The following is a 23,401-nucleotide window of genomic DNA, read 5'->3' on the forward strand; positions in this document are numbered from 1 at the left end:
AAAAAGCAGGAAATCCACAAGTCAGCCACATATAATCTCATTAATAAGAATCTCAAGAGTCTCTCAAGAATAAATGACAAAAATACAACAATGAATAGAAAATTATTGGTTTTATTTCTTTAAATCAAGATCGGACAGTGGCTGAGATTTACTATCAAACAGCATTTATGATATAAGGGATTGTTTAAGAATCAGATCCAAACAGATGCACATTCAACTCTTAATAACTGATTATGAACCTAAAGAAACTCAACTCTACTCACGCTAATCTCCGAATGAACTGCATGACTTGTGAACTTATGATCAGCTTCTATTTTATACATTTATTATAAAGGGGAAAAAAAATCAAGAATAATTCAGACATTCCAGTTCTTTTGAGTAGCTTCACTAAAAAACAAAACAAAATGCAATCAAAGACAGAAGACACCCATCTGAGAATTGTGCAAAATCTATCATTATCACATAGTAGAAATCTAGACACACATTCTAATCACTGTAAACAACACTGTGAGAAGACGCGCTCACAGCTGGCAGCTCAAACCCACCACAGGTCTCGCATGGCACCAGAGATCATTCAGGACGACCAGGATGAATTAAGCAACCCAGTTCAGCCTTGTTTTTTTCTTTTTTTCATATATACACAATTTAAAACGTTTTTCAGCTCACTGACGCCATAAATGACAATGTTTTTCTCTAATGGAAGAGAAATCGGTGCAGGCAGAAAAACACACACACTTGGATCTCAAAGCTGTTGAGATTAAAGCAGCAGCGAATTTAAATTTGTTTTCCAAAACTTTGCATGAACAAAAGTCATCCCTAATGAGTCACATGACGCAGGTCATGTCAGGAGGATAAATATTTCACCCTGTTTCCCAAAGCTTCAACCAGCACCTCGCATTGCAAGTCAATCTCCACAGGCAAACGTGTCGCTATTTAAAATGAACATAAAAATGAGCTTTTCAACAGTGTAATCAGGTCAACTTTACATCAAACCCAACAGACCTATTTATTATATTTCTACTTTTTGGAGAAAATGAATGGCACAGGAAGACAAACATGTCAAATCTAAACAACATAAGGAGAAATAAATGAGAACAGGTGACAATATGGCAACAGATGAAGTGAAAGTGCAGAGTCACAGTGATCATTAATAAGGGGAGGGGGTGAGGTATGTTTCATTGGCCACATTTAGGAGGCACTGAGGCGACACCACTATTGATGGGGGAGGAATCTGTCTCTCAAACACCAGAAAGCAATAAGTCGAATTTAAAAACAAACCGGTTCTGTTTGTTCATGTTTGGATAACTGAAAACGTCTTTGGGTCTGAATTTTGGAGGAAAAGGGTCTTTGGGTCGCATGCTGACAGGCAGAGAAGGGGTGTGTGGGAGGGCTGACGCTGTCTGGTAGTGTTGTCGGTGATCATTGTGGCTCCGAGAACGAGCCGAAGGAAGGAGCATCTTTGGGTCGGAGAGCAGATCGGCTACCTGCCCGCGGCGGCTCAGTTTGCAGTGTACAGGTCCACGGTGCTGGAGCTCAGGCCCCGACTCTCCCTGAAGTTACTGCCTCCCTGTGTCTGACACACAAACAGATGCAGAAGAGAGGACGGATCAAAACGTTTCTGATAGTACTGCACAGATTTAAAACAGCTCGACTTTGAACAAACTCTTCCTCACCTGGAACGAGTCATCGCTGGATTTGTTCAGGTAATTCAAGGAAGCGGCTCGCTTCATGCTGTTGAGTGAAAAGTAAGAAAATAATGTGAGTGCACTGTCCGAGATCAGCGTACAGGCTCAAAATAATGATTACTCCTGTAGCTGTGGATTCATTATGAATTATAATTCGCTTTAAATGTCTCCTCCATCGCAGCAGAGGATGCTTTCTGCTCTTACTTGGTGCTGCGGGGTTCAGGCGGTCCGTTGCCCTGCAGCTTCTTCACCAGCAGCTCACTGCTGCGACGTAAAACGTCCCTGAGCCTCCCCAGAGAGCCGCTGCGCTGGAGGGCTCCGCTGCCGTCCTGCAGACACACACAATGATCAACCCGTCCGTTCCACGCTGAGGAGGTGGCCACGAGAGCTCAGAACGGATTCCCTTCTTCGTCTTAACATTTGCAGTTGCAGCTCTGTGTTTTGCATGTTTGTTGTGTCAGTCAGTCCTGTTCTGAATGGCTGCTTACAGCCAAACATGAGTCTCATAAAACAGAGGGTGATACATGACATGAGTCACGTCATGTATCACTGTCATGTCACATGACAGTGAAATATTTCTTTAGATTTCTACATGTGTGAGAGTCATTTTATTCTCATCATGATCATCCTGTAACCATGAAGCAAATGTTCTTTCACACCATTAGAATCAGCTGTGGTCACTGCAGGCGTGGTCCAGAGGTTGTGTGTTTTTGTGTGTTTTCATGTCGTAACTGGTGCTTACTTGATTTGAAACAGAATCAGCAACTATTCTGACACTCGACTGTTTGTCAAAACATCAATTAGTTTCAGTATTTCAGTGGGAGAACTTGCTGCTTTGTCTTCTGAGACAGTGAACAGTGATCCTTGGGTTCTGGTCTGCTGGTTGCACAAATCAACGTGAATAGGTGTCTTGGCGCGATAGACATTTGTCACTATTTATGACCAAATTGATCAACTTGCTGACAAGATGCCCGATAATGAAACCAACTCAGAGCTTTTTGACAGTTCCACTAATTTATCCATCGATCCATTCATTAATTTTTAGGTCAGTCTACTGTTTGTCACACACCAGCTATCCTGGTACACCTATACATGCCTCTGGCTTTGTTATTACTTAGTGTTTGAGCTGTGATCATCACAATGCAATACAGGTGGATCACCAGCAGGGGGCGCTGCGGATAAATGAGAGGATTTGCATGCGTTTGCCAAAGACGAACATTTCTGTTCCACTGGGCGGCTCCGCAGGCGGCACGGAAATGTAAAAGAGTCTGTTTCCACTGAAGCACACTGATGCACACGTCTCCATCCGACGCAGAGAAAACACAGAAGCTCACAAATGAAAAACTTTATTTGAGAATACCAACAAGTGTTGATGCAATAATCATCACAATGCAGAATGGTAAATATAATGCAGTCCTACTTACTAAGATAGTGCTTATAGACCTTACCATTTATGTTCTTCCACTTTAGGAAACTGAAGTCACACTATATATGTCAAGAATAGACAGTTCAATAAATAAGCATTCCACTAACACAACAATATTGTCATAATTATGTGATGTACATAGTCAATTCTTTTGTTCAGAGTTGCATTAGAAGTATAGGAGTACTTGTTGGAAGGAATGAAGAATCAAGGCAAGTAGCATACTGAAAAGCCGTGTAGTGAATGCACTTGTCAAATCTATAAACACAGCCTACGATTACACTCCCGAGATGTTAGAGTCATTTTACATTCAGTAAGTTAAACATCTGAAGCAACATGTTGATCTTGAGGAAACACTCGCACTGTACTTTCAGTGTCTAAAAACATGATTCACCAAAGTGACAATGTTTACTTGCGAACGACTGTGTAGGAAAAAGGCAACACACTCCATTAAGCTTTGTGTTCGAAATACAGTATCCATAACCAGAGTGGGCACTGTGACTGTACCACCAAAACATACACAAACACACGCTAGAACTACTGTGGAATCCAGGCTTCCATTGAAGTATGACACTAGCTTCTACTCCTACACCAACAAATAAAGGCAATTCTGGCCATTTAGGGCCTTTATTTTGAAATCTATTATCATTTAGCAATCTCGGGTGTGGCCAGTTATCTGTGCTCGATGCTCTGGTTGGTCTCCGCGGTGACACTGGCTTCACAGCAGCCGCCGATGTTGCTGATTCCCTTTGTAAATGCAAGCTGCTGCGCACATATTGTACCAGTGCAGAGCCTGAGCGAATACTCCATCAAACCAAGGACACTGAAGTCAGTGAGAGCAACTTCTAAATGAATTCCCATGGCAACAAGAGCTTGCTGCGATCTGACCAATCTGCTGTCAGCTTCGGCCTATTTGACGTTGGCCCTTGCGGTCTTTTGCGACAGGCGGCACGATGGCGCCGCTGACAAACTGCTGCCTCAATGTTCAGCCACAAAATAATCACCATTTAAAAAATGTAAACAAACTTATAAAAAGAAATACATCTAAAAAAAACAAATATAGCGATGCTCCCTTCTCGTTTCCCGCCAACAAGGCCGCAGAAGTTAAAAAGAAATGACGTTTTTTGATTTGCCTGTGAAGCTACGCCTTTATTTCCAAACTGTTTAGGCATCTGTTCTCATTATCGCACGAGTTAAAAACACAACACTAGAATAATGGCAGAAAATACCTCTCTCTAAAATAACAAAACAGAAGACACGGTAATGGCTAAACAGGATGGAAGCGAGCTTTGAGGTCAGCTTTTGCTTGTTCTAGTAACAGACTGCGAGTGCTCAAGGCAACAAACAAATTGAGAGTAAGACCAATGCAGAGCTGCTGCGGAACTTATTCTGGAATATGCTGAATCTACGGTGACTGTTACTTTCCTGCTCCTCTACACAGCAAAATAAACCCAGTATGCACCTATGAAAAACCACAAATGGCCGCTGGAGAGAAGAAAAATGTGCGAGTGGCTTTTCCTCACAGGGAGAACATTTCACACACAATGACCTTTTTTTTTAATGTGAAGTGAGAGAAAGAGTTTTGAGGGAACAATTTCTGAAACGGTGGGCAACGCAGGGTTAGTGAGAGGAAAGGACAGAGCAGAGATGAGAAGACCAAACGTCCCAGCAGCTGTCAGATGAACAGGGGACAGAGGTGACAACCAGGAGGGGGGGCTTTCTGAGTCTCTGCCAGAGGGGGGGCACCGGGAATGGTAGAGGAGCTGTTGGTTTGTTGGGACAGAGAAGACCAGAGGGAACGACAATGCACGTCCTTTTGCTATTGTGTTGGGGAAGGAGAGAAGGATGGAGGAATAATCTTGATGGCTTAGGCCTGATAAAAGAGAAAGAGAGAAAGACAAAAACGGCACACATTGTAAGATTAAGAGCTTTGGGTTGGGCTTCCTATGCCTGACACCTACATGAGCTTCATCGTGTTTCTACTCTTCACTGCACTCGTCTGACGTTAACTACCCTGCACCAGGTTAACTGTGTCAACTGCAGCTTGGGGGTCTTGTTGTATAGTTATGTAAACCCCAGCTGAGGGATCCCAAACAAACAAAAAGGGCATCCAGCAGCACAGGAGCTACTGAAAAATTACAGCTGTCTCAGGAACTGCACCACAGCGAGCGCGTCGGTGATGCAGCAGGGGTTGGTGGTTGCAGTCACCGTGACTCAGCTGTTTTTCTTCCCTCTCTGGGTATCAGAAAGTCTGGACTTGGCACTCTGCACACGGCCAGTGACTGCGCACTGCAGACGTGGAACATCTGCAAGCATCAGCACTGAAACTGGTGCACTAATGTAGCCATTACACTGATGACAAGACGGACTGACGTATGACTGATATCTACATCTACAGCACTTTGAGTCCAGACGCCCTGCATAAACTATAACAATAAAATTCCCTAAAGGAAAAATTTGTATCTGATGAAAGATGGAAACATCATCGTAATATCTGGCACGAGTCTCGGCTTGCCCTGTGCTCTATTGCCTGAAAAGCTGACTAATTACTTAGCCTATTTCTGATGACACTAATACCAACCCACCCAAACGTATTGTGTGGAATGAAAGTTGAAGAGGGAGAGTACAATCCACTGAGTGAGAAAAAGAAATTTGATTGACAGGCTGATTGGTTGTCACGGCAAGAGTCATCAATAAGGAAGTAGGTTAGTGGCACACAGGGAAAGAAAAGGCAAAGGAGGAAATGTAGAAAACATGCAGACTAACAGGCAGCACACTGAAGCGTCTAGCCGAGAGCACAAAGCACATGGCGGACACATACGTACTTGTATGTCAAATCATGCATTTTAACAAGCCACCTCTTCAGCGTTCCTCCCTCGTATCCCTCCACTTGCTCTACATAAACTAAGTACATGAGCTCTGGTGAAGTGCTACTTACATTAGTCCCATAATGGAAGATCAGGTATTTATTCAAATACCTAATGTTGAAGTGAAGTGTCAGGATCAGCTGTAGGAGTATGGAAACCCCTCCTACAGCCTCAGTGACATATCAGACTCTGTGAGAGCAGAGTGAGGACTAGTTCAGGCGAAGCGACACAGTAGGTGAGTCATACTTCTGATGCGCCTCATCGCTCAGCAAGTATCTACACACAAGCAGACACTACTTTCCAAGCCTGTTCTCCAACTCACAACACAGCCGAGGTGTAGTTACATCCATTAAGTTCGCAGCTTTTTAAATGAATGGATTGATGGAATTTGTTAAACAATCTTTTAGTCAAAAGCTCAAGAGTTTGGTGACAAATTAACTTTCGGGGAAAAAAAAGCATGAGAATGTCATGAGGGCATTTTCCGTGTCTGAATCTCAGTTGTACCATGATGGGCTTGACCTGGATAATGAAATGCCTGCACACACCCAGCAGCTCTCTGCATGCCACCACATGTTTCAAAGACAAACAGGTGCTCACTCGGGTGTATGCGCATGCCTAACCCTAACCCATTTGTCAGCGGTGCATTCTGAAGCGGTTCGGAGTAGCCGTGCTATGCGTGTGTGTCGAGAAGCAGTCGCACAGCCAGCAGACAAAACCCTACCTTTCTACCTCATGTTACTCAGAGACAGGAGAGCAGCAGACATCAGGTTAACAGACATTTCTCAGCGAACACGCATGGGTCCATTAGTGTGCATGTTAAGGGTGAGCCCGGCAGGCTGGCATTGCTACATGCATGTTTGGTGTGGGTTGGTGCGGTGAAGGGCGTGGCTGCACTTCAGTGAGGGGAGAGGCACAGGCTCAGGCGAGGCATCTCTGCTGGCACAATCCTGCCCTCTGGCTTATGTAAGCCTCAACAGAGGGCTTCTTGGAGCTGGGACACAGCTCTAGCGGCGCATATTTAACTGCATACACAGCTACAATGAATATCGGGTTTTCAGCAGCAACCTCTTTAATAATGAGTGAGGAGAGGGAAGATAAGTCCAATGGGACACACTGTGCAGATAATAAAAGCCCTGTGGTGAAATGACACTAACGATTGTTGGAACACAGCCGTGGTGGATATTATAATGAGGCAGTAAACCCAGCAGGGCGAAGCATTACACATCAACCACCCAGTTTCCTGGACAGAGGGACGAGCACCCAGGATATTTGGGAACCCTGTCAATTGAGTTTAATTGTGGAAACAGGAGACATCTAATTGGGATTTAGACAGGCTGTATCTCTGTGTGTGCCACAGAGGCAAATAAATATTTAACATGTTGCCAGGGTGCCAGAGGATGAGCTTGTGCCTTTTTGTCTCCGCTCCACTTGTGCAGAAGCAATGCCAGCAAAACAACCACTGATTAAAAACAAGACACTGGGACTTCATTGTCAAGCAATGAACAAAAAAAACATGAATATGTAGGTCCAAAGCAAACTCAGGTGCTGTCAAAAACAACAGGTCAGCATGCCAAGACACTCAATCAGCTTTACAAAAGGGATTTCCCGGTTCACCTCGAGAGAGGAACAAGGTATATCTACATGGAGCTGATGGACTGGTACAGGTACGGTTCACTGAGTGCAGCCGATGCACGAACAGGGAGCGAGCGGCCACTCCACTGTTTGTTTTGTTTTTAGAAAAGGTCACTCATATTAAGTGACATCATAAAAGAGGTCACACGGGAAGGACTAATCTGTATTTTCGTGCAGTTTGACCACAGTGGAGAGAAGGCCTTCCTGAGCTTCCTGTGAGGCCGATGGTTTAGCGGAGCTTCCTGACTGGCTCTGATCATTTAGGTCCAGGATCAGAGGAGTCAGATTCCTGCTAACTGTAAGTGCCTGCTTCCTCTCATCTCACCTCTCAAATGATGCAACACGTTGTCCTTTCTTTGAAATCCTACTCATTTGTAGGCTGTTCTGTACCAGTCCATGCTCCCTGTGACTTTTCCAACAAGGCCTTGTTCTTCCAGCGAGGTCACTGGCTGCGTTAATTGACTATAGTGGATTTGTACTCACCCCGTTCCACTCCACGCCCATACTCACTTCCTCGCCGGTCTCAGAGCCGCTCTCATACTTAACGCTGGTCAGGCTGTCCCTGCTCCTCCGCCTGTCGCCCTCTGTATCCTTCAGGATCTCCACTACACGTGTCTGGTGGATGGGGTCGATGCCCTGATGGGAATAACACAGAGGTACGACACACAAACAAACAAACAAACATATCATAATCAGAACAGGCACTCAGGTAAATATTAGCTCTCTGATATGGGTGAAGGTGCAAAGTTAGATGGAGGTATTAAAGGGATTTTATGTTCTTTGTCTCGTTGAATGCATTCAAAGCACCGGCAAGGAAACAAGGGAACATTTTTAAATGACTGTGTGATGGGAGTGATGTTAGGGGAGAGACGTGGAGGCTCTATGGGGGCTATCAGTTAGAGACAAACCACTTACTGTGTTGCTCTGGATCCATAGCAATGTAGAGAAAGGGAAAGAAATATCATGAGATTTGCTGTCCTAACACGGGGAATATGTTTATCAATTGACAAAAACAGGAACTGGTAAGTTATCTGCATGCAGAAATGGTCATGTTCAGTTCAGGAAATGCTGCTGACCTGCTTGCGAGACCTCACGGCGCACTCTTCCAGGGTCTCGGCAGCCTCTAGCTTGCCCTGTCGGCGGTACAGGGCCCCCAGGTTCCTCAGGGTGGTGTTCACTGTAGGGCTGCACAGAGAGACACACACACTGATATGTACCCTGGTCCAAGCAAATTGATGTGTTAGGTAATATACTGCAAGATAATACTAAAAACACAGGTGGTTAGTCACTAAAAATGAAGAAGAAAAACCAAAAAGAGTCCACGCCTTTCTAAAATACTATATGTGTAAAGTGATTCTTCTTTTTGGCTTCTGACCAAGTTCTGAGAGCATGCTTATCACGCTCTGCCTCACCTGTTGACTTTGCAGGCCTTGTACCAGCCTCCGTACTCTCCGTATGGAGTGTTGTCTCTGTGCTTGCCCTGGAAGTAAATAAGGGAGAAGAGGAAGAGTGTGAAGAGGAGTGGTGCTTTGAACTGGTTCTGCAGCATTTTTCCTGTGTTTACACATAACTATCATTTGCCTACTGGGGCTTATAAAGTCTGTGTGAAGAACAGCACCAGGAAAACTGCATTTCACTTTCCAGGAAGTGAAATAAGCTGGCCTGTTTTCCTCTGTCATAACCTTGAACCTGGCAGGTTTCATTCATTTCATTTGTAGCTTTTGCTCAGAATGACACAAGGTTGATTACACAAAGGCCCTCACCTTGCTCATCTCCTCTCTTTCCTCTGCATGCATCCAGATGGGCTTGTTTTCAGCTGCAGACAGACAGACAGGAGAGGTGGTCTACACAAAGTACAGCAGGACTGGTTGACCTCAGGATGGCTCATTGAATCCATCGTGAACTATTCCTGATGCAGGCTGAGCTTCCCATGTTAACCCACTGACTAGCATAGTGACAGCAGCTTAACCCGTGGCACAGACTGTTCATTGGCCTGTCAAACACACCTGCATCTGGTCTAGAAACATCAGCATGGAACATGACAATGAACCACAGTCTGTTTTGATCTGAAGTATAAATATTAAAAAGCTGGTCAAATCTTTCAAACAGCTGTTTATAAAGATTGAATAAAAAAAATATGTTCCTGGGCTTATTTAGCAACACTGTCAGTACAGTAACACACAGTAACACGTCTTTGTTTCAAATTTAATTTTTTCATAAATACTTTCGTAGATTCTTCCCCAAATTAAGCAAGAACTAAGTGCAAAGATCTTAATACATAAAGCACTATAAATACACCATTAAATTGTTTTGTTGTACAGAGCCTCAGCGTGAAAGAAGGCGATGCTGGTGATGAAATATAAACAGTGAAGATACAGTGTGATCATCTCATTATATCAGCACACACGAAAATTTCACATACGATGAGAACAATTTAACATTTACAAGTCACCGTTATTAAACATTCATGCTACAAATTCATGAAAAAAGCCACAATAAGAATAAGACTGTCACAAATAGAATTCATACTTCCTCAAAATCTACAGATATTTAAGTCTTTTTGCAACAGCTGAAAATCTAAACCAAACTGTTGATGCCTTATACTCCTGTGCTGCTTCTCCTTAACCTTCAACTCAGCAACAGGTTTTTAAAAAACAAAACAATGTCAAGTTATGTGACAGATGAAAAATAACCCTCCCAGAAAAATGTGAGATGCTTCTTGCTTTCGCTCAGAAAGCGTCAGCGCTGTGCATTGTGTCGAGTCTCTTTCATTCCTCTTTCAAAGCAGTTGATCTAATCCCTGGAGGAAAGCCAACACAGAGCTTAGCTTAAACTAAGAGAAAAGAAAATTGCAAGAGTTCATCTGCTAGACAAGTACACTCTTTATTTTCCTCAAATAATCTATTTCGAGTCCTCTGAGCGGTGAAGGCGGGCACCCTGCTTAGAACACCGTCCACTTTTTAACCATCTGTCCATCACTGACCCTGCTCGCTGCTGTGAGACAAACAGTAGATGGAAGATAAGACAACGGTGGAGGAACACTGAAACAAACAACAGATCTCATCTCTATATTCTGAGAAGCAGTTTAACCCACCACCATTTTTCTTGGGATAACTTTGCATCTATTGTGTTTCTAGGCTGAATGAAAGAAGAATCTCCACCACAGATATACAGAAATAAGCCTTTACACATGTGCTGTCGTGTACTGTGCAGCATCTACCACGAGGCCTTACCGTCAACAGATCCAAACTCTTTCTCGTGAGCGCGGGTCAGGATCTCTTTATACAGAACCTCAGCCTCCTTGTATTTCCCCTGTTTGAGAAAGCAGGACGCCTGAAGGAAGAAGGACAAGTGAAAGCACATTTTAGTGCTGGATCAAATGGGCCTATTGACTCGCACTGTGCTTGCTGAGAGGGCAGGAGCAGTCTGCATATTCCTCCTGTGCACCGTGACTCATGAAAAATGATACAGCAGCACAGAGGCCCCCCTCGCTGCCTCCATACAGCCTCTCTCCATCATCAGTCAGACAGCGCAGAAGCAGACAAAGGACGATCGGCTTGGTACCCTACAAGCATTGCTATTTGAAACATAGTTGTGGTATAAACCTCTGAAGAGGAACACACTTGTGCTGAAGAGTAAAATTACATTACATTCAGCTGCCTTTCACAACTTGTAGTTTTTAGAAGCCTGTGTTGAAACAACAGGGTCTATTTTGTAAAGTTAGGCACACTGAAAACCTGAAAAACATCAGCCAACACAAGTTTTAAAGGACATTTCAAGCGCAAACAGTTGGAGTTTAAATGCTGCGCTCCCCTGCAGAGACCAAGCTCAGGCTGGCAAAACAAATGAGCGACTCTGCTCTCAATAAAACTATGCTCCATCTGTGTTTACCTTAGAGTCAATGGGGAAATCAATAGGGACTGTGGTGCTTGTGGAAGGTTTGAAAGGCAAAGGGGAAAAAAGATGAATAAAAGCTGCTGTGATGGAGGTAACTCGTCTCTCACCAGGTTGTTTTTAGTTTTGGCCACATTGGGATCATCTGGGCCCAGCCTGCACTCGTAGATCTCCAGGGCGCGGCAGTAGTAGTACTCCACCTCCTCGTACTTGCCCTGGTTCTGGCAAAGCAGGGCCAGGTTGTTCAGCTGCTTGGCCACATCTGGGTGGTCCTTCCCCAGGACCTGACGGCAATCAAGAAGCAAATGTTCTGAATTAACATTTCAGTGTGCATCCCAGCCTTGGTGCCTTTGGCTTTCTCCATGCGTCTCCCCCCCTCTGTACCCTTTGCTGCTCTCACATCTGGCTGCAGGCTCTCAGGAGATCTAATAAAAGGCTGGCTGATCAATAAAGAAGGTACAGAATAGAGCTTTCAGGCAAAGAGAGACTCAATGTACTAGAGTGAGCTCTGTAGCTTTGTCATGTCTCCGATCTATCTCCTGCCTCTCTCCCCAATGCCTGCCATCCATTTTCAGCTGTGCTCTCAATTAAACTCTCTAATTCCCCCCCGACGGAGAAGGACACCCTGCGGAAACTTCACAGACAAATTAAGAAAATCATTTGCACTTTTCTCTATTTATAGTCGCTGATGTTTCAGTAGCTCCAACTGACATTTTGGAAATATCATCACCGTTAATTAGTTTACTACAATGAGCTAATTGTTCACTGGTTTAGCCTTGAGATGAGGCCTTGATAGCAGCGCTGTGGCCAGCTCTACCGGTGCGATCCAGGGATATGGCCTACCTTTTCTCTGATCTCCAGAGCCCTCTTGCACAAAGGCTCAGCCTCCTTGTACTTCCCCCTCTTTCCGTACAGCACAGCCAAGTTGTTCAGCGTTGCAGCAACCTGGACAGACAGAACCAGGAAAAACTTGAATAAGGTCACCAACTTTGTAATATCAGAACCTAATCTAATGTTGATGTATCAGCCATAAAAGCATTTACTCAATGAAGCAGCCCATTTAAAAGCCTTAAAGCCACCTGGATTACATAGGATGGTAGTGACCTGCCTTTGTGATTCATTATTCTGTGTTGAGGATTGGTCTGAGTGACAGGAGTAACAATATGAGGCAAACTGCAAAGCCCACAGAGTGGCAGGGACCAGCACCATGCTTTAATAGCTTCCTTTAAGCTTTGCAAGGTGTTCTGGTGCCACAGCGTGAATCAATTCTTTCAATCTGTTCACAGAGGCGATGAAATACACAGTATATTTTAATGCTGTATTCCAATGTATTTGGCTCATGCTGGATGTATGTGCAGACACTGAGCGGTTGTGATTGATTACTGTCGAGCCTGCGGGCACCTGGTCAAAAGCCCAAGCTTTGATATTGGAAAAAATCCATACGGACTGACTGGAACAGTGAATACAGAGGACAGTGTGGTTATGAGCCCTGATGACTAATCTGATCTATCTAAACATGATTGTGTCCACATGAAGATCTTGCTGCCATGGTGACGGCTGAGTCTTACAGCAGGGTGGTCTTTGCCCAGGGTTTTCTCCCGGATGGACAGAGCATCGTTGAGCAGATGGGCAGCCTCTTTGTACTTGTTCTGATCCCTGCATGAGTGAGAGGGAGAGATGAGGACAACGTGATGAGACAAAATCTATAGCGAGGGGAGGGCAAAGATAAAACTGGACTGGATATGAAGCCATTTCTGACCTATAGACCAAGGCCAGGATGTTGAGCATGGTGGCCACATCTGGGTGGTCGTGTCCAGAGGTCTTCTCCAGGTCCTCCAAAGCCTGCTTGCAGAGGGGGACAGCCACCTCGTACCTGCCCTGGGAGGCATACTGGATCACCAGGTTGTGCAGGGTTCTCAGACGGGCTGGGATCTCATAGCCCCCCTGCTGGGCTGCAGCCACGGCTGCACTGTTGTGTTGGTGCTGCACTGTGGGGTCACATGCACGGGACAAAGGTCAGCTTGGGCAGCAAAGGGAGAAAACTCTGAGCTGATTACATCACTAACTACATTTGCATGCATACAACACTGTGGTTTCAGGGAGTAATGAGATTAAGGGGATAATTTAATTAGTATTTAGACACAACGTTATCTCCCACAGTATCCTGGATTTAACATCCAGTCTTCTTCAAAGCATGTGTGCTGACTGTAAAGTTTTGCTAACACGACTCATGCTTTTTAATCAGGAAAAAATACTTAAATTGCGCTTTTGAGCATTCACTATTCGCTGACACAGAAAAGCTACATCATCAGGAATCATAATGTCATGCTGAATTGCTGAATACAGTTGCTCTTACTTCCTTGGCCATGCTCCTCCTCATCATTGGGGAAGAGGTCGTCCAGGGAGTCCTTCGGTGTCTCTCGGTCCTTCTCCTCCTGCTGAGATGATAAAAACAGATCTGACAGTCAGATCCTCCAGCAGACAACAGGAATCAAAGACTCGCCCATATTTATCAAAAGACTAAAAGTACAACTGAGATTGTTTACTGGAGCAAACATATCTGCTCTGTGAATCACATGTCCTGTGCTCTCCAAAAAACAAAACATAAACCATAGATTAGATTCTACGTATGTGGTTTCATGATGGCGACCCCGAGTTCTGCATGAAATCAAAGGAATGCTGTTTGCTATCCGTCTATGTACATTGAGACCTTATCTCATTACAGCCAATCGAGCATCAGTGATCTATTGTAGGCAGAGCAGACGCTCTCACTGAGGCAGACAGTAGTCTCCTTCACATCTGAGTTCAAACATGAACACATGATCTGTCCTGCACCATAGCTTGTTGAACGAGCCACAGAACAGTCACTGGAGAACAGTGATGGCCGATGCAACACATTAAATATGTAAACACACCTGCAAATGTCACTGCAGTTTGGTTACATGCTGTTGTGTTCCTTACTCTCAAAATTCACTGCTAACAAATCATTGCCTGCTCATGATTTGCAGCTTCAGCGCAAGTTTGTTTGTCTCTTGTTCTCGACAGGTACACTGACTTATATTTATAAAGAACATGCTGATATTATTTTAGACTGAAAGTAGGGAAGACTGAATGTAACTGCAGTTGGACTATGTCGCAGCAGCTAGTCAAAAGCAGGAAAATGGAAAAGTTTCTCCTCCCAGAATAAGAATAAGGATCCTTCAGGCTACCATCCGGATGGGTTCCTGCAGAATATTGTAGCTATTACAGCCTCTCTTTGTGACTAAGAACAAGGTCAGAATGTGCAGCGATTCATCCTTCCCATCCGATCGATGAGGACCTGTCCAGTAAGGGTCATTCCTGGAAGACCATGCAATTTCTTATTCCTGTCACAAACAGCTGTGTTCTTTCTGCTGTATCAGATATCATTGACAGTTTGCTGCTCTTCAGAGTTCAATCAGTCATTTTCTGCCATATTCAAAATCAAATTGCTCCAAGTCGGTTCTCAAAGCAGGATTTGTATTAGTATTTCCTGACGACTTGTTTTATTTTGCTAATGATAACCAACAAGTCATCTCCATTTCGCTGCATAGGCTAAATAATAAATGAAATCTGAATCCAGTCAATTGATCTCGGTGCATTCAAGTTACTGGTGCTCTAAAGGAACAATATATTTTAAAAAATCCTGTTACGACAAGAACAATCAAACCACAACACGTAGAAAATGGTGGAATGAAACACCTCTAATTGTAACAGCCCAATGTCACTAAACTATATCAGTGTAGATGCATTGGTAATTGTAAGCGTGGGGCTTCGGTCTCGATGCCGAGCTGACTGTCAGTGTACAGTACTTACAGTTGGTGAGACATCCTCATCGTATTTTTTGAGCTGGTTCATGAACTCCAGGTGCTTCTTCTCCTCCTCCAGCTGGGCCACGCTCTGCTCACTCTTCTGCAGCTTCTGCTGGGTGTTGGCCAGCTCGTCCCGCAGCCACTGGTTTTCCTGGCAGAGCCTCCTCACCTGCGCGCGTAGCTTCTGCTTCTCCGACTCCACCGCGTTCAGGTGGTTGGACAGAGCCATCATCACCTGGGATGAGGACAGCATTGAAGAGCGATGATATTGAACAAGGACAAACTGTTCACCAGCAGCAAGGCGGGCAGGAAGAGTACAAACCGGGGCTGATTGTGAGTGAATCATGATCACCACACGAGCTCAGTATAGAATGAGGAAGTTGTGAGAAAGCAGAAACACATAATCAACACTGTAACACACGCAGTATGAGTTAAATAACACATAACACATTAATTACAATGTGAACCATCCTGTTCTTTTCTGCCAATTCTGACATTAAAAAATGTAATCCACTTTATTTTTTGAGCATGTGCTCCTAGTGACCAAACTACATTTACTCAGGAAGAGAATATTTCGCTCTGCTCGTACCTCTGCCACCCCGTCTTACCTGTGCTTCTCCCAGGCCCAGTTCAATCATCTCCACTGACTTGCGGAGCAGGTTGGACTTCTCATGCACCAGGTTGGCCTCTTCATCCTTCTTTAGGCACTTGATGGTCTCCAGGAGGCTGTGGAGGATGGAGTTGTGCTCATTCTTCAGGGCCTCCAGACCCTGTATCACCAGCTTTGTGTTGGAGATGATCTCCTCCTGAGACAGCTTCTCGAGCTTCTCTTCCCGTGGATACACCATGGTGGACATCTTCTATGTAGCTCAGGGAAACCTGCACAGATTGGAGAAAAAAAGAGAGAGCCGGCTGTTACAACAGGCAAAGCTATTGGACACTGGGAACGTTTGAACAGCTGCCACAATAAAGCACATTTTCATAATGCTCCTCCAAAGATAGAGCTGCAGCTGTGCTTGTTTAACTCTGAAATTCACAAAAGAGAACCTGAGAGCTCGTCACAACGTGCCTCTTGTTGCTTTTCCTCTATTTAACTGTAAGCTTCTTCACTTTCAAGTGAACTTTCACACTTCAAACCACAGATTCTGTTTAAAGATATCAATGCTTGACGGTGTACGGCTCTGCCCTCAACGCTGACAGACACCACGTCAGCTCTGTGCTCTGCCAATGAGATCGTAGTGTGATGCACCATCACCATGACAGCCATAAGAGAGGAAATGAACTCTTGTTTTATCAGCACGGGGGAGATGAGGGATTCAAATTTCAACAGCGAGATAGGTCAGCATTTCTTAGAGCAGAGACAAATACAGAATGCGTGCAGTTAAATATGATAAGAAAGAAAGGTACTTGAATAAAACATGAATTAAAATGACTGCATTCCAACGACAAGTCTGGCTGTATTTCTCCTCTGCGACTGTTGAGTGAGCAGCCACATACAAATGACAAATTAAACACGAGAGAGAGAGAGAGAGAGAGAGAGAGAGAGAGAGAGAGAGAGAGAGAAGGGTAGAATGCCTGCTTTCTGTACAGCTGAGAGCCGCAGGGACATATTACTCTGGTGGACAGACTGTTGGGATTTGGCACCTATAATAAGCTCCAGTTGGGAGTAGGGCTGCAGCTTGCAGTCTAACAGAGGGCACACAGATGCTGCAGTGTGGGTGCCTTCTGGTGCCAGCACTTTATCCAAACAGGGGCCTGGATGGCTGCACAACTGGCCAAAGAGTCAAGGAGAGTATAACATGACAAGAGGCACAGTAATTTACAGCAAGTAAGTCGGTAAGTCACAGGAAAAAAGCCTCAGTGTCAATAATAACGTGTTCTGAAAAAATGTCCGCTCTTTGGTGAGTGCCTGGAACATGTGCTATTTTCCCCAAACAGTCTGAAGATAACCTATGACTCACAGAGCCACGTCGCTGTTGGCTACATCGTGCAAATGTCAGTGCAAAATCCCGGCCCTGCCCTTTCGACTGGGGTACAGGCAATGTTGAGCTAGTGCTTTCTGTGTGTTGGCAGCAGCGAGGAAAAGAGGTAAAGGACGGTGGGGACTTGCAATAATAAACACCAGCTGAGAGCCATCTGCCAAGAGAAAAATATACGACACCATTAGTGAGCCACTCCCTGCTTTGCTGCTTGCATTTCAGCAATGGTAAAGCAGAGCATTTAGAAAATAGAAAAGACCAACAAAAAGCCCCAAACAGCTGCACAACATAGCTATTTGCTTTGTAGATGTTACAACAGAACAGATAAGAGATGTTGGTCGACTAATCGCTGTAGCTCTATTGGCTGCCCATCTTAATTAGTTAGCTTCAATGTTATCACATCTCTGCTTTCAGAACATCTATTTTGCTTGTGTATTTTCAGTGGACCTCAGTGGCTCAGCTTTCATGCTGCCACTGGCAGGAACACAGACAACATGTCCACCGGAGTCTGCTACTATTCTCCAGTAATTATATCCCTCCTGTGGTGCTAAGCATGTCACATCATGTAATCACAGCTAGGCTCTGACGATATAGGATGCTAATCTATTCCATGATGGACATGAGACAAGCACAGAGGGGCAGCAAACTGCAGTCAACTAATGGCCGACTGGACGTCAGCCTGTGGAAACGAGCTTGAGTCAGGATGACACAGGAGCCTGCGTACCACCAGCTGAAGGCTCTGGATGGGAAGGAGAGCAGCGGTGATCAATGTCAGGGAAGCTAACACTGTGGGTGTATAGAGAAGATACAGAAAAGACATATGAGCCTCTGCTGTCAGCTGAAAACTGCTCAACTTGAAATTATGTTGTTTTTCTTTTCCTACTTAGAATTTTTTATTTTTTATTTTTTTAAAGCACAGTGTCCAAAGGGAAATATACCAGATTTTCCTCTTTTCCAACAAAAAACAATTTTGGAAATTTTGCATCAAATTCCTAAAGCCTCACTGAAAAGTGGAGTAAGCCTGATATCAAAGCAGACAAAGACTTGTTTAAGCATTAAAAACACTGAAGCAGTGCTGTGTGATTAATATTGAACATATTACCCAGAGGTGACACTGAGCATCTCTCATCTGCAATTTAGCACTTTATTATACTTTATGATGATCTCTTTACTTTCTTCTTACAGGAAGAAAGAGAAGAGCAGTAAAAAGCTAATTCACAGAGACAGCCAACCTCTGCAGAGAAGAGCAGGGTGACAAGATCATGAAGAATTCTTTTTATCACACATCAAATGACCCCTTTCTAATCTGATCAATCCACGACAACATGCACTCTTTGTAAACCACTTCTCTGTGTGATCATCGGATATATAGGAAGTGTGACCTTGTATTTGCTAGCTTAAAAATCTTTCATAGAAAAAAAAAAAAACATAGTTGAGAAGTGCTAAAATCAAACAAGCATATACTCAGATATAAAAAAAAAAACAGATCAGGAAGATTTCATCAGTACAAAACTGACTACGAAAAAGGCTGCGCAGCAGTCATGGTACGCATATATTCAGTATGCAGAAAACAAAATGACCAGAGGGTTTACAGTCAGCGGTTGCAAGCGAGCAGCACAGTTAAATGTACTACAGGTAAAGTCAGCCAGCAGGCAAGAAGTAACACGTTTGGGAGAATTTAAATGAAAGAAAAATAGACCAAAGCACAGCTACCTGAAAGCAATTCTGTCCTGACAAGAAAACTAACTCTAAACTTTATATACAAGCTGATTCAAATGCTACAATCAAATCAAGCTGGAGTCTCACAGGCATGGTTAAAGAGGTGTCTGTCTGTGTTTTGAGTTAAACATGCTTCACAAAGGGGCGATCACTAATTAAAGTCGAGGGGGGAGTTTAAAACGCTAACTTCTTATGAGGACATGTTAGACAGATGAGGAGAAGTTTGCTTTGCCAATTAGATCCTACAACACATTTCTCCCTGATAATGCCTGGCACCAAAGCTCTTACCTGCTCTGAACAACAGATGAAATGATCTCTTTGAAACATCAGGCATATTCACATATCAGACAGCTCATTACCCTGTACAGTTTCTCAGAGTTCCAGCAGTTTAACGCCTGCGTGGATGAAAGGCCTGGCAAGCTGGGTAGCTAACACAGAGGAGAACTGCTTTCATATCAGCCAGGGGAGAAACAAGCAGCTTTGCTTTGATAAAATACACACACACCTGCATCAAGGCCTTCTGCTTTCTTCAGAAGGTTGAAGTTAATATTTCCCAGACCTTTAAAGAGGTGACATAAAGTCCAACAGGCTTGTTGTTTGGGTTTCTTTCTGAAGACTGCCCTTGAATTAATCTTTAACATTTACTTTTTGTGTTACATACACATCACATGCACAAACGTTAAAACACAACAGACTAAATGACATGGCATACACACTGAGTCCCAGCTCGAATTCACGAGGCCCAGAATCCGACTTCTCATACTGCTGAAATGGATCATAGTACTTGTACATGTACATGTTACACATCACGCTATACAGCGGCACATATTCACTTGATCTGGGCTTTTATCCAAATGCCCTCATGATCAGGATCAAGTATTACTCAAGGTTCAGCAGCAGCGAGTTAGGTCGCCAGCAAGAAGAAATATTCACCTCTTAAAGCAAGCATAAAGTAAACATGGTCGGCCACACGAGGAAACCATTACAACAAATCCCCTCAGCCCACAGCTACTCGACCTACCATTTTAATATGTACGCAACATAGATAGGACACGGTGCGTGAACAGATGTTCCTGCCTCTCAGTGCTACTTTGCAACAGAGGGAGGATTATATGAAATGTAGCATTATAATCACATTGTAATCTAAAATCATAAGAGTGGCATGCTTATATAATATATAGGACCATTATAGTGAAACTAAGAAAGTGGTCATAGCTCATGAGGAAAAAACAATGGGAAACAACTGACAAAATATGAAATTGGGGTAAATTACACTCTCAAAGAATCCTTATAGCTATTACAAAACCCACTAAATGCCTGCTAAAGGCTTAAGCCATCCATCACTCAGCTGCCACAGCTTGTCGGACCAGAAAACTAACCTTGGTTTCAGTGGCAGATCAGAGCCTCATAGTTTGGCACGGAGAAAAGCTTATGAGATAATGACTCCTCCTCCAGCAAAAGCGCTACACGCCAGCAAAGTGCATCATAAAACTGCTGAGCTAATCCAAAGTGATCCTCCTTAAAATGAAAAAGGAAACCTTCAGCGTGAGACAGATGAAAATGAAACAGGACAGGAACGAGAGTGATGAGTGCCAATGGCTGGGACAGGAAGACGGGAGCTGCTTGCAGGATGATGATGACCTTCCCACTGCTTCGTCGGAACAACCAACATCAGCTCAGGGCGCACATCAAGAGACAGCCCCACCCACAGCGGGAGGAGAGCAGAGGAGTGTGGAGGAGCAGGGTCGGATGGGGGAGGGAGCCGTCCTGATCTACACTCTGCTCCTCTACATTCATCAGACACAAAGGAATAGGCCTAATGAGACACAATGACACTATTTACAGGCTCAAAGGGAGTTTCACATGCCACCAAGGCTGAGGGCACACAACTCACTACAAGGTTAAAACCTCATGTCTCATGGTACCATAGGGCATATGTGGAAATATGACGCTGATTTACATGTAGCTCCCAGGCCTGCAGTCTGACTTCAGAGCCAGTTTCATTTTAAAATCCAAAATCAAACAATTTAACTTGTACAGTTCAACAAATTGCCACAAAGTGATAAAAACATTTGGAGCCCACGTAACACTTATAGCATGACCCTCAACGTGAGTAATAATATACACCTCCAGAAATGTGGATTCATTCATACATACAGACAATCTCTTCCATGGTTTTCAAGGGCTGAATAATACGGCAGTGATCTGAAATCCATCTAGTTTCTGGTGACATGCTTAAATTGGATTTTCCTGACACAAACACCAGCCAAATGTCTGTCAATAGATCACCTGTGCTCCACTGAAGCAATGCTTTTTTCTTTTACATTATGTAGGATCTTCAATTTGTGAAGCAAAATAAATACATAAATATTCAAACCTTTATATTATCAAAATCCTATTCACCAATAAAAACACATTTCTTAAAACAAAAAGAAGTCTTAATCTGACATTGTTTTGATGAGGTGGCTGGGGACCGGAATTATATGGACAACCTCAATGACTAAACCATGCAGGGAGAGCAAAGGTCGCACAATATTACAGCAATCATAGTGCACCTAGCCCAGAGGTCAATACAAAGACCCAGGAGGAGAGAACAGTGTTATGAAAGACAGTCCAGTGTTTAAACAAACAACAACTTGCTGGACACTGTATTGGCTGGTTTATTTCCTTCTGAGCAGTGGAAACCCGGCCATCTCCCCATCATGTTTGCCTATCCAGAGCTCCACTCCTCATTGGTCTTCATCTCTGGAGAGGCCTCCAGGCTCACATTATCACATCTTCCTTTGGCAAACACCACCATCACTCCGTTTCTCACTTCTTCAAAGCCCTCCCCACCATCACAGCACTACAGTCAATTGGGCTTTTTTGCACACTGATCTCCAAGAAGAGCATCAACTAAATGACCCTTAACTGTGTGCACTTGCTACTGCCAAGAGTAATTGTACAACTCACTGAAGCAACAATTTCTCTTTTAAAAATGTGTGGATTTGGTTTTAAGCAAACTGACAAAGTGTTTGTTTTACAAGCGCAAGCTATGGAAACAGACCATGTGTAGGAGGGTGTGGTGCTTGCTGGTATTACAGCAATAAAATACTAGCATAGGAAATGGAAAAAGGCAGACTGCAGTGGGTGGATCAACAAGCCAGTGGCCATCTCCCCAGAGACAAATATCCTGTCTACTTGATGAAGTTTGACACCAACAGATCACTTTGTCTTCCCCTGTTTCCTGCACAAACAGCAATCCAGCACACTGTCCGCATCACTATCAGACACAAAGGAGAGCCAGTCATCAAGGAGGGTGTGGCAGAGCCTGGGACAACCAGGAGGGAAGTGCCACTGACGCTGTCAGTAGTCATCCATCACTCCAGCTGCGGGAGGGTTGTGTTCCCACTCAGCCGTGTGAAAAATGTCGACCTGGGTAGTGCTGCTGCTGATGATGCAGGAGCAGCTACCAGGTAGAGCATCTGCCAAACTTTACGAGTTTAGACGTGTATACCACAGTTCAACACGCAGTTCTACACTGATGGAACGTCAGGGGTGTTGACAACAACGCTATACATTAAATATCGCGATAACTGCATGTTAATGACTCTGCAACACTATAGTGTTTGGAACACAAAGAATGTGTCTCCTGAACATTTGCAAATAAACTTCAAAACATAAACTAACAGATCAAGGGGGTCTACCGTTGGTTGTGAGCGCTGCTCATTGTTACACTCATAATTTCATTTTGTTCCGACTTTCGCAGTTCAACGGGGCTCCGACTTTCTACCACCATCAACCTTTTCTTAGTTCGCAATAAAGGCAGATTTCACTCATTCTCTCCTTCAATGGATTCACTGTGATATCATCTGGACGATTACTAATAAATTTAGCTAACCTCATAGTCAAGCCTGCTTTCTGATTTATTAAGCGCTACGGTCAGCTGCTAGCTAGCTTCGGCTAATCAGCTAGCATCACCACTCCCTAGTCGTTACGAGTTTGCCCAGTTCAAAGCGCCGAGTTGAATAATTCTATATATAAAATCTTAAATTGGTGCTACTTGAACACACGGTCGTGTACATGGTTCGTACACTTAAAATATCAGTGAGTGAAAATACAACTATCACTTACCGAGAGCTAGGACTGACGGCTAGCTCAGCCCCTTTAAATCCAAAATGTCTCCAGCACAGTAAGATTCTCCCAGCAGTCTCCGCGGCTGAGTCGATGTTAGTGACGTCATGTTTTGTTTTCGCTGCTTTTCTTTTGGGAAATCATCTGTCAGACTATCCATTTATCTATCTATCCGTAGTGCTGTCCACAAACAAGAAATCTCATATTTTTACCTGGAAAATGCATAGAAAGTGCTCTGCGCACGTGTCAGAAGATGATG

The 23,401-nt window shown here is 44.0% G+C and overlaps 1 protein-coding gene across 6 annotated transcripts; it reads right to left on the bottom strand.

Moving 5' to 3' along the window:
• Positions 1 to 1,370: 1,370 nt before the first annotated feature.
• LOC139340952 (kinesin light chain 1-like) lies at positions 1,371 to 23,245 on the bottom strand. 6 transcript variants are annotated; one of them, XM_070977109.1, is made up of 17 exons: positions 23,143 to 23,245; positions 15,940 to 16,210; positions 15,336 to 15,566; positions 13,858 to 13,939; positions 13,261 to 13,489; positions 13,070 to 13,157; positions 12,345 to 12,446; positions 11,612 to 11,785; positions 10,841 to 10,940; positions 9,371 to 9,423; positions 9,020 to 9,087; positions 8,684 to 8,792; positions 8,523 to 8,531; positions 8,091 to 8,243; positions 1,890 to 2,014; positions 1,674 to 1,731; positions 1,371 to 1,573 (listed from the first exon to the last, which is right to left on the bottom strand). In XM_070977109.1, the coding sequence occupies exons 2-17, from the start codon at positions 16,186 to 16,188 to the stop codon at positions 1,499 to 1,501; spliced, it is 1,905 nt and encodes a 634-aa protein (XP_070833210.1). In that variant the 5' UTR covers positions 16,189 to 16,210; positions 23,143 to 23,245; the 3' UTR covers positions 1,371 to 1,498. The 6 variants fall into 6 exon arrangements, with proteins under 6 accessions (XP_070833210.1, XP_070833211.1, XP_070833213.1 ...); XM_070977110.1 differs by lacking the exon at positions 23,143 to 23,245 and adding an exon at positions 20,409 to 20,538; XM_070977112.1 differs by lacking the exon at positions 8,523 to 8,531 and having other exon boundaries at positions 13,858 to 13,936.
• Between the last annotated feature and the right edge of the window lie 156 nt (positions 23,246 to 23,401).

The sequence above is a fragment of the Chaetodon trifascialis genome, chromosome 13 (assembly GCF_039877785.1).
Source record: "Chaetodon trifascialis isolate fChaTrf1 chromosome 13, fChaTrf1.hap1, whole genome shotgun sequence".
In the NCBI taxonomy this organism is placed as follows: Eukaryota; Metazoa; Chordata; class Actinopteri; order Chaetodontiformes; family Chaetodontidae; genus Chaetodon; species Chaetodon trifascialis.

Bases quoted from the DNA above. Each gene is read 5' to 3' on its own strand.
- LOC139340952 (XM_070977109.1), bottom strand. From the start codon at position 16,188: ATGTCCACCATGGTGTATCCACGGGAAGAGAAGCTCGAGAAGCTGTCT. The intron at 9,088-9,370 runs GTGAGGGCCTTT...ATTTACTTCCAG, and splicing joins AAAGAGAGGAGATGAGCAAG to GGCAAGCACAGAGACAACAC. The intron at 1,574-1,673 runs GTGAGGAAGAGT...TTTGTGTGTCAG, and splicing joins CCAGCGATGACTCGTTCCAG to ACACAGGGAGGCAGTAACTT.